The 15,681-nt window shown below is 37.9% G+C and overlaps 1 protein-coding gene across 7 annotated transcripts in view; it reads left to right on the top strand.

Moving 5' to 3' along the window:
- The window catches only part of NOD1 (nucleotide binding oligomerization domain containing 1), a 75,448-nt gene that overhangs the window by 37,260 nt on the left and 22,507 nt on the right, over positions 1 to 15,681 (top strand). For 4 of the 7 annotated variants that reach the window (XM_058179864.1, XM_058179863.1, XM_058179865.1 and 1 more), the window contains 2 exons: positions 3,168 to 3,251; positions 11,114 to 11,197. In XM_058179864.1, the coding sequence (XP_058035847.1) occupies positions 3,168 to 3,251; positions 11,114 to 11,197 (168 nt within the window). Of the gene's footprint in view, positions 1 to 3,148; positions 3,252 to 11,113; positions 11,198 to 15,681 lie in introns of all 7 variants that reach the window. The other 3 variants (XR_009154806.1, XM_058179866.1, XM_058179868.1) reach the window with 3 other exon arrangements.

The raw sequence follows: 15,681 nt of genomic DNA, 5'->3' as shown, positions 1-15,681 counted from the left end.
GAATAAGCTTGTTTGAACCCGGGTTGCTTGCTTGTATAGTAAAAAGTACTTCTGAATTAACCCACTGAGATTTTCATGAACGGAAATGGTGCTAGATTTCCGGAAGCACAGAGAGGAACCTGCCCCACTGTATATCGAGGTGGGCTGTATGGAGAGGGTTTGAATGTATATGTATAGACAGACAGACATCAGTGTTTTATTTAGAGTGGTATCTAGTAGCCTAGAAAAAAGTTGTTGGGAGGAATAATAAGTATTTGGGTGGAGTGAGAAGATCAGTGAAGGGAAACAATTTTCGTTAAGTGAGTTAGAGAATTTTCTGATTAGTCCCATCATGGTAAAAATTATAGGAATTTAATTTATAGGAAAGTGTGAATCTTCATATAAGAGCCATTTTACGTGAACATCCATGATCTATCTTGAAAATCCTAAGATTGAAAACTTTGAGGGTCTTAGCTTGACTGTTAGCCTTGCAGTTATCATTGGGTTCAACTGAGATAAAATTATCACATGGGGGTCCAGTTAATCAAAATTAGTAGAAGGATAATTATTATTCCAAGATCACTGGCTAGAGAGGATTTGGATGGAATGGAAATGTTCAACAACCACTGTTGAGGTACCATCATATAAGTACAAATCTTTGACAGTTTTAGTTGGAAATTTTTTTGTTTAGATTAATTGCTGATATTTCCTGCAGGAAAAATGATAGACATGGAGGCAACTCAGGAGTGGCTTTGGATTTGTTAAATCCAAGCTGCACAATTATCTTATGTGGTCATACATGTGAGGATTTGTGTACATTTTATAACACTTCACTGTATCTAATCTCATTTTGTTGTGACTGATGCTCATATCTGATATAGTCAATTGGCTATATTGTATTATGTAAATATGAAAAACTAAAAGTATTCCTACAGATTTCTCTAGCAGTCCCATTCTATAAATGTCATGAATTGTCAAGGGTTTATAAGTGGCAGAATCAACCACTCAGTATACAAATAATCCTTGATTTATGATTGTTCAGCAACTTTTCAATTATAGTGACACTGAACAAAGGGATTTATAATCCTTGCCCAAAGTCAATAGTCTCTACACTGCCTCTGCAGTCATGGGAACAAAATTCAATCTCTTAGCAATTGGCCCACCCTTATGAACAAAAGCAGGGATATTGTAGTGACTCCATATGTATACCTCTCTGAAATGGTGCCTACTTCTGGGATGGCACCACATGACCTCCATTGTATAAAGAAGCTGAGGGCGTGTCATTCTGCATTTTGAAAGCATTCTGTGAATGCTTTCAAAATAGGCACCATTATGTAGGAAGACCTTGTGACAGAGTGGCTTCTTCCCAAAGATATAGGGAGGAGGGTATGGTACCCAAGGCCTATGGAGACCCAGTATGGCAGGAAGCAAAGCACAGGGTCCATCAGAATGGGAGATGCCCTGGTCACTTGTGAGCTAGAAAGATAGTGCAATACAAGCCTGGGTCTGCACTAGACCTCCCAGGGCCTCCCAACTCCTAAGGAACCTTATCTTCTGCTTAACAATCTGCCTAATTACTTAATAACTGGAGATCAGGGACTGTGGTCAGTTAGGGAGGCAATACCTGGGCAGCTCGCTTAATGACCACAACTTGTGACCATAATAAGCAGCCTGTAGTGTCACTGACCACCTGTATTCGAATTTAAGAATATTCTTCCCATATGAATGTTTTCCAAAATTATTTTAAGATTGTAGTTTTGACTAGGATTCATCAGCTTTAGAAACTTTTTCCATATAAGCACATTAGTGCAAAGAATAAAAGACCTTGTTCAATATTTTAATTGCCTTGTTTTAGAAGGATGAGCAAACTCATCTGCCCATATTACATTTTAATTTTTAATTAGATTACAAATTAATTTACACATTCTCCCAACAAAAATTTCCAAGATTCAACCTGCATATGATTTGTGCACTATGCATATCTGTTTAGTTTTAATGAATCAATTAAAAGTAGATAATAAGCAACCTTTGTCTATTCCTTTATGGACTTTTATCAGCATAAAAGCCCATGAAGGAATATCCAAGGTAAAAATTATTAGTATTTGGATCCTAAATGTTTTATTAATCATAATTCCAGAAGGATTTCCCATCCCCCCCTCAAAAAAAGAATGGATCAGATGATATACTTATCTGCTTTTTATTCCAAAATGTTGATGTATTTTTTAAAATATCCATAGGGAAAATTTAAGAAAGCTAATTGTATAGTATTGTACTATATTTTATGAATAGTAAAATTTATGAACTAATATTTCTTGTTAGAACAAAGCAACAATACAGTTGCAACAATACAGCTTTCAGTGCATGTTTAAAAAAACAGGTCATATGACAGGTTCAGACTTAGTTCACCAAGAAGTCTACCTATTGATTAAAATTACTGTAAACACTCTACTTTTAAAAATTCATAAAAGAACAGAAAGATTACACAGTATGAACTAAAAGCATAATGCACTAATAAAAGGCAAGTAGTTGTGTTCAATGCAATGCTAAATCTTGGTTGAATGATATCAGAGCAGACTAGTTTGCTGGCTTCTTCTGTGAAGAATGTTGGAAGCTTCCACTTTTTAAAAATTAGCTATTACTTAAAACAGGGGTGTCAAACTGGCGGCCCACAGGCCAAATGCATACACAAAGACCATGTCCACTCCAGCTCCACAAAGAGGAAAAACGTCATAAAACGTCACATGACAGCAAGTTTGACACCCATGACTTAGAGTGTGGCAAATGTGAAACTGTGATTAATCATAACGGTAAAGTAGTAAAAACACCCTAAGCTGGTTTAGGCATGCCTTCTCTATCTGCCAGTCACAGCAAAGATATAATTGACAAATATTTGCAAGCTGATGTCAGTTAGAAAGAAGAGGGGCAGCAAAGCCAGGTAGCTTAAAACCCCTACATATCTGAAAGCAGAACACCACCATGCAGCAGCAAGGCAGAACACAGGTAATAAAGGCAGCATAAGGATTGGAACTGAGATTATCAGATTATATGTGGGTGTAGGAATGGGGCATAAGGCTAACTGAGCCATGGTGAAAAGGCCGTTTTTTTCCAAAACAATGTTAGGTATCTAAAACAGCATTGAAACAAAAATGTTTGTTGATTTGATTTCCAGGAAAATAATTTCTTTGCAGGATTGGAGCAAACAAGATAACAACAGAGGGAGGGAAAAGTCTTGCTTACGCCATCAAGAAAAGTAAAACTATATATGAAATTGGGTAAGTGTGGCATTTTTTAAAAATGTTCTGGACAGAAACCAGTACACGTAGTCCTCATTTAATGATGCTAATTGGAACCAGAAACTGCCATTAAGCGATATGGTCATAAACCAAAAAACTATGTGACCTTGCTGCCTAGTGGCAACACATTCAGGAGGTTAGTTGTGGTCTTTAAACAAGGATCACATGGGTCACTAAATAAGGACCTCACATGACCATGACTTCCTACTTCCAGTTGACTTCCCCTTGAGTTTGCTTGTAAGAAACTGGCAGGGAAACTCACAAGTAGTGATCATGACTGAGGAGAAACCGGAAGTGTCGCAGCAATATTGGTTAGGAAATAGCAAAGCTCTAATGAGCTTTGCAAAAACCCAACCAGACAAACTGCTGTCAGGTGGTCTACGACTGGAACCATCTTGGAGGGGTGGGGGAGAGAGAGAGGTGTCTTGGAAGACCAAGAGGAACAGGCAAGTTCCTCGAAAGGTCGGAGGCAGCTCTTTGACCAGATGGCGGGGGCAGCAGCCATTGAAATGGCCACTACAAGCTGGGGCAACTGGGCTAAGATTTGAGCAGGAGTGGTGATTGAACGAAGTATTGTTACCGAGTGAGAGATCGGCCAACTCACAGGTAAGAAGGAAACATTTTTAAAGCTTGAAAGAAGTCCCAACCCGAAATTAGTGGCTAATTGGCACGCGGAAATTCAAAGTGAAGGGAAAACAAAAAACAAAGAGTAACTTTAAAATCAAAGCCCTAAAAGAAAAACTTCCCATCTGGATTTAAAATTGGATTTGGAAGAAATTAAAAATAATAAAAGAAAAAGAAAACTGAGAAAAAGCATTCTTTAACAACAAAAGGATTTAATTAAAGAAGAGAAAGTAATTATCTTTGTAGATTAACAACTGACTTTTTGTTGCTGGGGGATTTGTGAATTGGAGAGAGACATCTGCTGGTGGAAGGAAAGCATTGCATTACTTAGACCACCATGGGAAACTACTGGAGGAGTATTTGTTTAAACAGCTAAAGCACGATTTCAAAAAGGAGTGGAAACTGGAACGATTTAAATGAACATTTGAATTGGACATTATTTGGAAAGAAAAAAGAGACATTATATGGACTTGAATTTGAATTATACATAAGGTAAAATAATAAATTCAAAAATCCTCTCTCTTTAAATTAATAACATAGAGAGTTGGGAGCATGAGTATGAGGAACTAAGGGAGATGTTTCAAAAGGTGCGAGAAGCGTTTAAGGGAAATAAACAAGCAGAGGACTGATTAGAATGTAAAAAAAGGAAAAAGAAAAAATGAGTGAGAAGCAAGAGGAGCAAGAATACAATGTTGAAAAGGAAATAATTGAAGATAAAAACAGATGATTACACTGGAATTGACAGTGACAGAATAAAAATGGATAGGGAAAAGTATCTCTCAAAAAAGAAGAAAGGAGAAAGAAATGGGAAAAGGGGGAAAATTAAAAGAGTAAAAATTAGAGAAAGGAAGCAGAAAGGAAGATACAAGAAAAAAAAAGTAGAAGAGAATGGGAGAAAGGGAGGAAAATATTAAGTAATGGCATTCTGGAGAGACCGAAATAAAATGGCTAAAAGGGGAAGAAAAATGGATAGCAGAAAGGAAATTAAAACATCAATAGGTTGATTTAAGGGAAGGATATTAGTAATAGAAACTGTATGTAAGAAGTAAATTAGAAGAAATATATAGATTATTGTAAAAGGGAAGTAAGCAAGGATGAAATGAAGTGTATGTAAGAAGCAAAAAAGAAGAACTATACTGTAATAGTATGTAAAATGGAGAAGCAGATGAAATGTGAAAGATAAAATGGGTTATATGTTTTGTTGTCTGAGGATGTATGGATTCAAGAGAACAATAGCGGATGGTAGAGAAATATGTTTTAAATATTGAAAAGAACAAAGAAATTAATTGAAATTAAGATATAAAACTGAAAAGTTAGCAAATGATATAAGCAAGGATGAAATGAAATATATGCAAGAAGTAAAAAAGGAAGGAGTATACTGTTTAAGAAAAATAGACCAGCAGATGAAATGTGAAAGAAAGAATGGTTTATAGATGAAAATAATTGAAAGTGAGATATAAAATTGAATAAAATTGAAATGTTAGTAACTGATGTATGCTAATGAAAGAGAAAAAAAAATATTGAACTGGGAATAAGAATTTAAAGAAAATAAGAGGTGGAAGATTGAACTAACTAAAAGGTTGTAATGTAAAAATGGAATAAGTTGAAATACATTGTTAATAATTAAAAATATATGAAATTGGGTAAGTGTGGCATTTTTTAAAAATGTTCTGGACAGAAACCAGTACACGTAGTCCTCATTTAATGATGCTAATTGGAACCAGAAACTGCCATTAAGCGATATGGTCATAAACCAAAAAACTATGTGACCTTGCTGCCTAGTGGCAACACATTCAGGAGGTTAGTTGTGGTCTTTAAACAAGGATCACATGGGTCACTAAATAAGGACCTCACATGACCATGACTTCCTACTTCCAGTTGACTTCCCCTTGAGTTTGCTTGCAAGAAACTGGCAGGGAAACTCACAAGTAGTGATCATGACTGAGGAGAAACCGGAAGTGTCGCAGCAATATTGGTTAGGAAATAGCAAAGCTCTAATGAGCTTTGCAAAAACCCAACCAGACAAACTGCTGTCAGGTGGTCTACGACTGGAACCATCTTGGAGGGGTGGGGGAGAGAGAGAGGTGTCTTGGAAGACCAAGAGGAACAGGCAAGTTCCTCGAAAGGTCGGAGGCAGCTCTTTGACCAGATGGCGGGGGCAGCAGCCATTGAAATGGCCACTACAAGCTGGGGCAACTGGGCTAAGATTTGAGCAGGAGTGGTGATTGAACGAAGTATTGTTACCGAGTGAGAGATCGGCCAACTCACAGGTAAGAAGGAAACATTTTTAAAGCTTGAAAGAAGTCCCAACCCGAAATTAGTGGCTAATTGGCACGCGGAAATTCAAAGTGAAGGGAAAACAAAAAACAAAGAGTAACTTTAAAATCAAAGCCCTAAAAGAAAAACTTCCCATCTGGATTTAAAATTGGATTTGGAAGAAATTAAAAATAATAAAAGAAAAAGAAAACTGAGAAAAAGCATTCTTTAACAACAAAAGGATTTAATTAAAGAAGAGAAAGTAATTATCTTTGTAGATTAACAACTGACTTTTTGTTGCTGGGGGATTTGTGAATTGGAGAGAGACATCTGCTGGTGGAAGGAAAGCATTGCATTACTTAGACCACCATGGGAAACTACTGGAGGAGTATTTGTTTAAACAGCTAAAGCACGATTTCAAAAAGGAGTGGAAACTGGAACGATTTAAATGAACATTTGAATTGGACATTATTTGGAAAGAAAAAAGAGACATTATATGGACTTGAATTTGAATTATACATAAGCTAAAATAATAAATTCAAAAATCCTTTCTCTTTAAATTGATAACATGGAGAGTTGGGAGCATGAGTATGAGGAACTAAGGGAGATGTTTCAAAAGGTGCGAGAAGCGTTTAAGGGAAATAAAGAAGCAAAGGACTGGTTAGAATAAAAAAAAGGAAAAAGAAAATATGAGTGAGAAGCAAGAGGAGCAAGAATACAATGTTGAAAAGGAGATAAAAACAGATGATTACACTGGGATTGACAGTGTCAGAATAAAAATGGATAGGGGGAAGTATCTCTCAAAAAAGAAGAAAGGGAAGAGGGAGGAAGAAAGGGAAAAGGAAAGAGAAAAGAAGAAAGGGAAAAGGAAAGAGAAAAGAAGAAAGGAAGATACAAGAAAAAGATAAGAGAATGGGAGAAAGGGAGGAAAACGTTAAGTAATGGAATTCTGGAGAGACTGAAAGAAAATGGTTAAAAGGGGAAGAAAAAATGGATAACAGAAAGGAAATTAAAAAGTCAATAGGTTGATTTAAGGGAAGGATATTAGTAGTAGAAACTGTATATAAGAAGTAAATTAGAAGAAATATATAGATTATTGTAAAGGGGAAGTAAGCAAGGATGAAATGAAGTGTATGTAAGAAGTAAAAAAGAAGAAATATACTGTTTAACGTAAAATGGAGAAGTAGATGAAATGTGAAAGATAAAATGGGTTATATGTTTTGTTGTCTGAGGATGTATGAATTGGAGAGAACAATAGTGGATGGTAAAGAAATATGTTTTAAATATTGAAAAGAGCAAAGAAATTAATTGAAAATAAGATGTAAAACTGAAAAGTTAGCAAATGATATAAATAAGGATGAAATGAAATATATGCAAGAAGTAAAAAAGGAAGGAGTAAACTATTTATGAAAAATAGACCAGCAGATGAAATGTGAAAGACAGAATGGTTTATAGGTGAAAATAATTGAAACTGAGATATAAAATTGAATAAAATTGAAATGTTAGTAAATGATGTATGCTAATGAAAGAGAAAAAAAATTATTGAACTGGGAATATGAATTTAAAGAAAATAAGAGGTGGAAGGTTGAACTAATTAAAAGGAATAAGTTGAAATACATTGTTAATAAATAAAAATATATGAGGGGAATTCTGAGAAATACACTCAATAAATGGAGGAAAAAACGGGGTTGTCTGGACACCATAATGAAAAATACTGAACTGAAAATTTAGTGAGGAGATAAAATCGTTCAGCTTCGGGATAGTCTAGACCAAAATTGCGATGATCCAAGTGGGATGGCAGAGGCACGTCTTGTTGAGGTTATTTGGGACGAGTTTGAGACTGTGGCTCTCGAGGACGTGGACAGGTTACTGGGGAGGCTACATGCGACCACATGTTTACTGGACCCGTGTCCTTCCTGGCTAGTGCTGGCTACTCAGGAAGTGACACGAGGCTGGCTCCGGGGAATTATAAATGCTTCATTGATGGAAGGGGTTTTCCCCGCTGCTTTGAAAGAGGCAGTGGTGAGACCCCTCCTCAAGAAGCCTTCCCTGGACCCAGCTATCTTGGGAAATTATCGTCCTGTCTCCAACCTTCGCTTTGTGGCGAAGGTTGTAGAGAGTGTGGTTGCATGGCAGCTTCCCCGGTACCTGGATGAAGCTGTCTATCTAGACCCGTTCCAGTCTGGCTTCCAGGCCGGTCACAGTACGGAGACAGCTTTGGTCGCGTTGGTAGATGACCTCTGGAGGGCCAGGGATAGGGGTTGTTCCTCTGCCCTGGTCCTATTAGATCTCTCAGCGGCGTTTGATACCATCGACCATGGTATCTTGCTGCACCGGTTGGAGGGGTTGGGAGTTTATCGGTGGTTCTCCTCCTATCTCTCCGACTGGTCGCAGACGGTGTTGACAGGGGGGCAGAGGTCGACCGCGAGGCACCTTACTTGTGGGGTGCCTCAGGGGTCGATTCTCTCGCCCCTCCTGTTCAACATCTACATGTAGCCGCTGGGTGAGGTCATCAGTGGTTTCGGGGTGAGTTATCATCTGTACGCTGATGATACTCAGCTGTACTTTTCCACCCCGAACCACCCCAACGGTTGTCAAGTGCTGTCCCGGTGTCTGGAGCCTGTACGGGTCTGGATGGGGAGAAACAGACTCAAGCACAATCCCTCCAAGACGGAGTGGCTGTGGATGCCGGCACCCCGGTACAGTCAGCTGCAGCCGCAGCTGGCTGTGGGGGGCGAGTTATTGGCCCCAACGGAGAGGGTGCGCAACTTGGGTGTCCTCTTGGATGGGCGACTGTCGTTTGACGATCATTTGGCGGCCGTCTCCAAGAGGGCCTTCCACCAAGTGCGCTTGGTGCGCCAGTTGCGCCCCTTTCTTGACCGGGATGCCTTATGCACGGTCACTCATGCCCTTGTCACTTCCCGCTTGGACTATTGCAATGCTCTCTACATGGGGCTGCCCTTGAAGTGCACCCGGAGGCTGCAACTAGTCCAGAATGCAGCTGCGCGGGTAATAGTGGGGGCAACTCGTTGCTCCCATGTAACACCAATCCTGCGCAGCTTGCACTGGCTTCCTGTGGTCTTTCGGGTGCGCTTCAAGATTTTGGTTACCACCTTTAAAGCGCTCCATGGCTTAGGACCCGGGTACTTACGGGACCGCCTGCTGTTACCTTGTGCCTCCCACCGACCAGACGCCACACAGAGAGGGCCTTCTCAGGGTGCCGTCCGCCAAGCAATGTCGGCTGGCGGCCCCAGGAAGGGCCTTCTCTGTTGGAGCTCCTACGCCTGGAATGAACTTCCCCGGTTTCGTCAATTGCCTGATCTTCGGACCTTTCGGCGTGAGCTGAAAACGCACCTATTTATTCAAGCGGGACTGGATTGAAATTTTATTGGGGTATTTATGTTTTAAGATTTTAAATGGTTTTAAAATTTCGGCCACATTATAATATTTCTTTTTAACCTCTTTTTAATGTTTATATATTGAATTTTTACTTGGCTGTACACCGCCCTAAGTCCTCCGGGAGAAGGGCGGTATAAAAATTGAAATAAATAAAAATAAATAAATAAATAAAATGAATACAGTAAATAGAGAGAGAGATAAGAAGGAGTAGAGAGAGGGAAGAAAGGGAAAAGGAAAGAGAAAAAGAAGAAAGGGAAGAGGGGAGGAAGAAAGGGAGGGGAAATAAGAGTAGGAGAGAAGGTTAGATAGGGAGGAAGAAAGGAGGAGGGGGAGAAAGGAAGGGGAAGTAGAGAAGTAGGAGAGGAGGGAAGAAAGTAGGAAGGATAAAAGAAGGGAGGGAGAGGAAAGAGAAAAGAAAGATTGCTGTAAAACAAAACAAAAAAATGAAATGAAAGAAAGGCAGCCCCGAACATGTTTGAACATATCAGGATAAAAAATGAATTATCTAAAAAATAATAAAAGAGAATCTATATCAGTAAAAATGGAGAAAATAGAATTTGAGGGCGAAAGAAGATGTGGTTTATATAAACAAGCATATTGTTTATATAAACAATATTAAGATATGATTTAAAATATGGAAAAAGAACACTTTGGCAGAAATTGTAACTAAGTAAAATGTATTTGGATATGTTAAGTTGTATAAGATATGATATGGCCAATACTCTGTTCATAAAATATGTGGGTGTGCATGTGAAGAAAAAAAAATCAATAAAAATTGATTAAAAAAAATAGTGATCATGACTGTGGGACTTTGCAATGACCCAAAGTCATGATCACTGTGTATGAGGTCTGGTCATTCAGCACCATCGTAAATTTGACCCATCGCTGAACAATTGGTTGTTAAACAAAGACAATTTGTAACTTCATTTTAACATTTATGTTGCTAAAAAGTCTAGCTTTATTAACCCTCATTTCTAATCCCATTGTTAGCTTCCTATCTACTTGCAAATTTGTTGTCAGGAATACCTCCTTTCAATACTCAAGAAAGAAAACCCCCAACTCCATTGTTTGTAGAGAAAGGTACTTTTACTGAGTATGAACTGAAAGCAAACAAAATGAAAGCAAGCTCTGAGGTATTTGGCACAAAATTCACATATAAGAAATATGCCCCAAGCCCTCCTCCCTGTAGTCTGGTCAGTTGTCCCAAAGGTGCTTTCTGAGCAGAAAGTCCAGTTGCCTTTTTTAAAAAAAGCACCTTTGGGATAGTGTGATTCTGGTGGCTTATTGTAATGTATTAAGCTAAAAAATAGGAGATGTGAGTTCTAGTCCTGCCTTAGGCATGAAAGCCAGCTGGGTAACTTTGGCCAGTCACTTTGCCTCAGCTTAATTTGCCTCAAAGGCTTGCTATTGTGGAGAAAAAGTAGGAATAGAAAGGCGTATTAAGAATGCTTGCTGGGTTGAGTTATGTATAAAAATAATAAAGGCAGGATTTTAAAAAATATTTTTTAAAAACCCATGATGGTAATATTCTTTAATGTACCTGGTCTTTTTGTCTTTGGCAGAATGTGGGGTAACAAGATTGGGGATGAAGGAGCAAAAGCTTTTGCAGAGGCACTGAAAAATCACCCCACCTTAACCAATATCAGGTAAAATGTTTATGAGGAGACTGATATTCATGCCACATGCCACCCAGAAGGCCCTCTAGATTTCAGAATTGCTCAATGAGCTTTGCAGAACTGGCATTATCCTTTTGTGCAGAACCTCGATATTCTGGTGTCACTGTCAATGTTACTTTTCTTTTCTCCTTCATCCTATCATCCAGAGCAGTGGTAGTCAACCTGGTCCCTACCATCCACTAGTGGGTGTTCCAGCTGTCATGGTGGGCGATAGGGGTTTTGTCCGATACTGAAGCACTTTCCTTTTTTTTTAATTTAATTGACTTTTAAAAAAATTTTCATAGCATTATTTAAAAATATTGTCATTAGGTATTCATAAAATTCCCTGTGACAATTTAAATTTCTGAAAATACACTATTTGTATCAACTGCGCATAAGTTTAGTTCATGTTACGTAAGTGAAACTAAATAGCGCTATAGTGCGACTGCAAACAAAAGAGCCCTGTCCCAGAATAGCTTGCGCATCTCCTCCCACATCACCCAGCTGTAACAGACAAGCAGAGCTGGTAGCTGGCGCCCCCCCATCCACAATGCGCAAGAGGCATGTGCAGATGACGATACACGGTTCATTACTGTGGAACTGATGGGCAGTTAGAAAATTTTACTACTAACAGAGATACAAAAGTGGGCAGTAAATATAAAAAGGTTGGCTACCCCTGATCCAGAGCATCAGAAAGCCATTTTTTAAATTCCCCACAATACCTTTGCCAGGGCCTTACTTACACAGTTATAGCTTTGGAAAAAAATTCGAAGTTTGGCTAGATAGAACAACCAAATATTGTTTGGAGAAATACTTTTGCGGACAGTTGGGTCACCTTTCTGCAGCCCTTCAATTCTTCTCTGACCATGTTCACTCAAAATTTCTATTAGAATTTCCTGCCATTTTGAGAAAGAAAACATGTAAAAATTAAATGGGCATGTCAAAACTAAAAAATATTTTTTTCAAAGTTGCCCAAATATCCTTCTACCAACAGAAAATATCTTTTCTGCCATCGAGTAATTTAGATTTTTGCTACCTAGATATGATAGCCCAAAACATGGATTATATAGATCCTCCTCTTCACATGTAAGTACAGCTCTGAAACCCCAGTAGATCGACCATCCTATTGTAAGTAAAGAGCAATCAGTTCAAAAGAAGACATCACCTTTTTTTGAAAAGGAACTATGGCACCTGTGGAATTCTAGAGGAGCTGATAAACATTTGGCAATGGATTTTAAACGATAAAGTAGAGCATCATCTATTTAAAACATCAAATGTAAGTGATATTTTAAAATGCACTGTGACAGTTAGAAAATGATACTGGTAGTCTATATTTGAATTTACAAAAACACATTAAAAATAAAATAGGCATTGGTATCCCCTCAACATTTAACAAGAAGACTTTTAAAAGATTTTTTTTTAAAAGAAAAAAGGTGTTGGGGATGTCCATCACTTTTTTTTCATCTTTTAAACGTGGTTTAAATGAGAAATGTAGCCATTTCTAATTCCTCCACAAGGTGGCAAGCTCTACTGGGTTTCTTTTGGATAAATGGCAGTAGCTGTGCATATTTTTTTTTTTTAAAAAAAAGGCAGACATGTAAGCTCAGTAGTAGAAATGCACGCAAGGTAGGAAGGCTTTTATATGGAAAAATATAAAAATAAAATTGGTCTCATTGAAGGCCAGGGAAACATCCCCCAGAGGAACCTATGCATTTTTCTAGGGCAGTGGTGGCGAATCTTGAGAGGAAAACAGTTGAATCTAGACTCTGAAAATCTATTTAGTTGTGTCAATCACTAGATAGCTTTAGAAAGAGTCATGACCTCCTTATTAATGATGTACATTCTGTAAGCAGAGACCATTTTTTTTTCTAGATTCCACTAAAAATTCTTCAGCCAATGGGCTGTGTTGAAGAAAGAAAGAACTATTGATTTCTTCCTTCCTTATTCTTTCTTTATTTCACGCATGTCCAATCTGCAGCCCATAGCCCACATTCCTCCCTGGACAGTTGATTATGTGGCCCCACAAGATAATAAAAATACTAAAAAATAAAGGAAGTTTGTTATTTATATACATTAACTATGTTATATATATTATATGCAACCAAATACAATTTCTTTTCACTCAGTGCAGCCCAGGTAAGCCAAAAGATCAGACAACCATGCTTACTTGGTTCATGTATGTGAAAAAGGAAAAATCCACGATCTTCCATTTGTTTTTATTCATATCACAATCAAAGATTTGCTATTGTTACAAAGAAATGAATCATATTTTTAGTGCTGAAGAAAAGATATAAATTATCTTATTTTTAATCACTGGCTACCAGAGTATGGGAATCCCAAGGTTTATTTCTACCAAGTAAGATATTTTCTTTTGAACAGCAGACCTTCATCCAATACTTTCCCATACTTACTTTCACCCTCCATTCTTTAAAAAAATAGATAAATTTTAGGCAAAAGTTATTTGATCTGACTTGAAGAAACACCCATTCTTTAATTTATTCGCTTATTTCCTTGGGAATGGTCTTGTGGTAAAATCTGAGCTCCTTATATAGCCCAGCAGGGGGAGAATGCTCCAGATACTCATCCCAAGAGGATTTTTGAACTAGAAACCAGAGAAGGAAAATTCAGGGTCTTTCTGAAAGAGTTTGTGCCCTGAGCCAAATTTGCCCATCCCCTTATTTCCTTCAGAAAAAAATGATAAAGATGCTGCTCTTTTGGAGGACATATTGGCAGAAAAGTTTTTATCTAGTAATAGTAGCATATTTTTTTTTGTTGTAATAGTCAACAGCTCTGTTTTTAGTGAATTGTTCTAGTTCAATTTTATGAATATTTTAAAAACTCTTTGTGTAGTGTAAATCATCTACAGCCCTATGAGGGAATAACATACAAATAAATATGGAAGGAAAGAAAATGTTCCAGAAGGAAGGCTACCCTCAATTGTTGTTTCCAGAACCTTGACGATTTCTAAGCTTGGGAATTCCCCCCCCTCCCCTTTAAACTTTTGTGTTTGGTTTCCAGGAAGAAAACAGTGTGATTTTGGGTAAATGTTCAATTAGTAAACATTTGTAGACTGTTCTGCATTTGCCTCATAATTAATGTAGTTTGTTTATTTTCAATATCTTTTTCACAGCAATTCAAATACTTTGGGTGATTTTTATTTTTCCAAAGCTTTCAGATGGTTTTTCTAAGCTCTAAGAGGGATGCGGTGGCTCAGGGGCTAGGACGTTGACCTTGTCGATCGAAAGGTTGGCAGCTCAGCGATTCGAATCCCTAGTGCTGCCATGTAATGGGGTGAGCTCCTGTTACTTGTCCCAGCTTCTGCCAACCTAGCAGTTTTGAAAGCATGTAAAAATGCAAGTAGAAAAAATAGGGACCACCTTTGTTGGGAAGGTAACAGCATTCCGTGCGCCTTTGGCATTTAGTCATGCCGGCCACATGACCACGGAGACGTCTTCAGACAGCGCTGGCTCTTCAACTTTGAAACGGAGATGAGCACCACCCCCTAGAGTCGGCAACGACTAGCACATATGTGCGAGGGGAACCTTTACCTTTTTAAGATGGTTTATAGGGGCAATAAAAAGTATGACATGGGAAATTGGTTAATGAATTTCATTAGGGCACTTATTTTCCCAAGACTAGTAGCTACTCTCAGTGACAATAGAACTTCATGTCTTTTGATTTCTCAGTCAGCTGCAGAACGATACTAGTAAGCTGTTTTGACTTCTCATCTTCCTGATTGTTGTTGTTTTTTTTAAGAGAAAAGTCTGATTAGATTTATTTGTTTGTCTCAAGGGCAATAGTCTGGTATATCTATATTGAACCTTTAGCCCTGCTTCTAACTGCCACCTAATCTTAGATATTCTAAATTAGTATTCTTCTTGAAGATGTGTGAACTTCAACTCCCAGAATTTCCCAGCCAGTTTACATAAAGAAACATTGCTTCAAACTTAGGAGAAAAAAAATGTTTTTCCCTGAATTTGTCATTGCAGTCCCTGAAGGCAGCAGGGCCTCTGACCTCTCTTTGAACTTGTATCATGCACAGAAATGAATATATGATTATAGTTCCTGGAGAGTTCAGGAAACACAGGTTGAGGAACTTGGGAGCTGCATTCCTTTTCATATTTTCCAAATAGCTTGCCCTTTCACTTTGCTCCCATGCTTGCCTTGCAGTCATTAATTTTTTTCATTAATGCAGCTTGAAATGCTATGCTCAAAATATTGTGAAAATGTGGGAGACATTCTTTAGTTAGTTGTCTATAGCTAATTATGTGTTCTTCCAACAGCTAATTAATCGTTACCAGGATCTATTTGCAGAACAGATAGAACTTAGGAAATCTTTCCAGTTTCTTCTTCTGTAAGATACTGTAACTCTCTAAGAAAGCATCCTCAGAATTTTACAGTTAATTAATTTGTTAAAAGTATGATTTAAAACCTAATCAAAATAGTTATTGTTGCTTGGGTGGTACTACTTTCTG

This window comes from Ahaetulla prasina, chromosome 4 (assembly GCF_028640845.1).
Source record: "Ahaetulla prasina isolate Xishuangbanna chromosome 4, ASM2864084v1, whole genome shotgun sequence".
NCBI lineage: Eukaryota > Metazoa > Chordata > Lepidosauria > Squamata > Colubridae > Ahaetulla > Ahaetulla prasina.
Note: the sequence above shows the minus strand (reverse complement) of the source record. Positions and strands in the feature narration are given on the sequence as shown.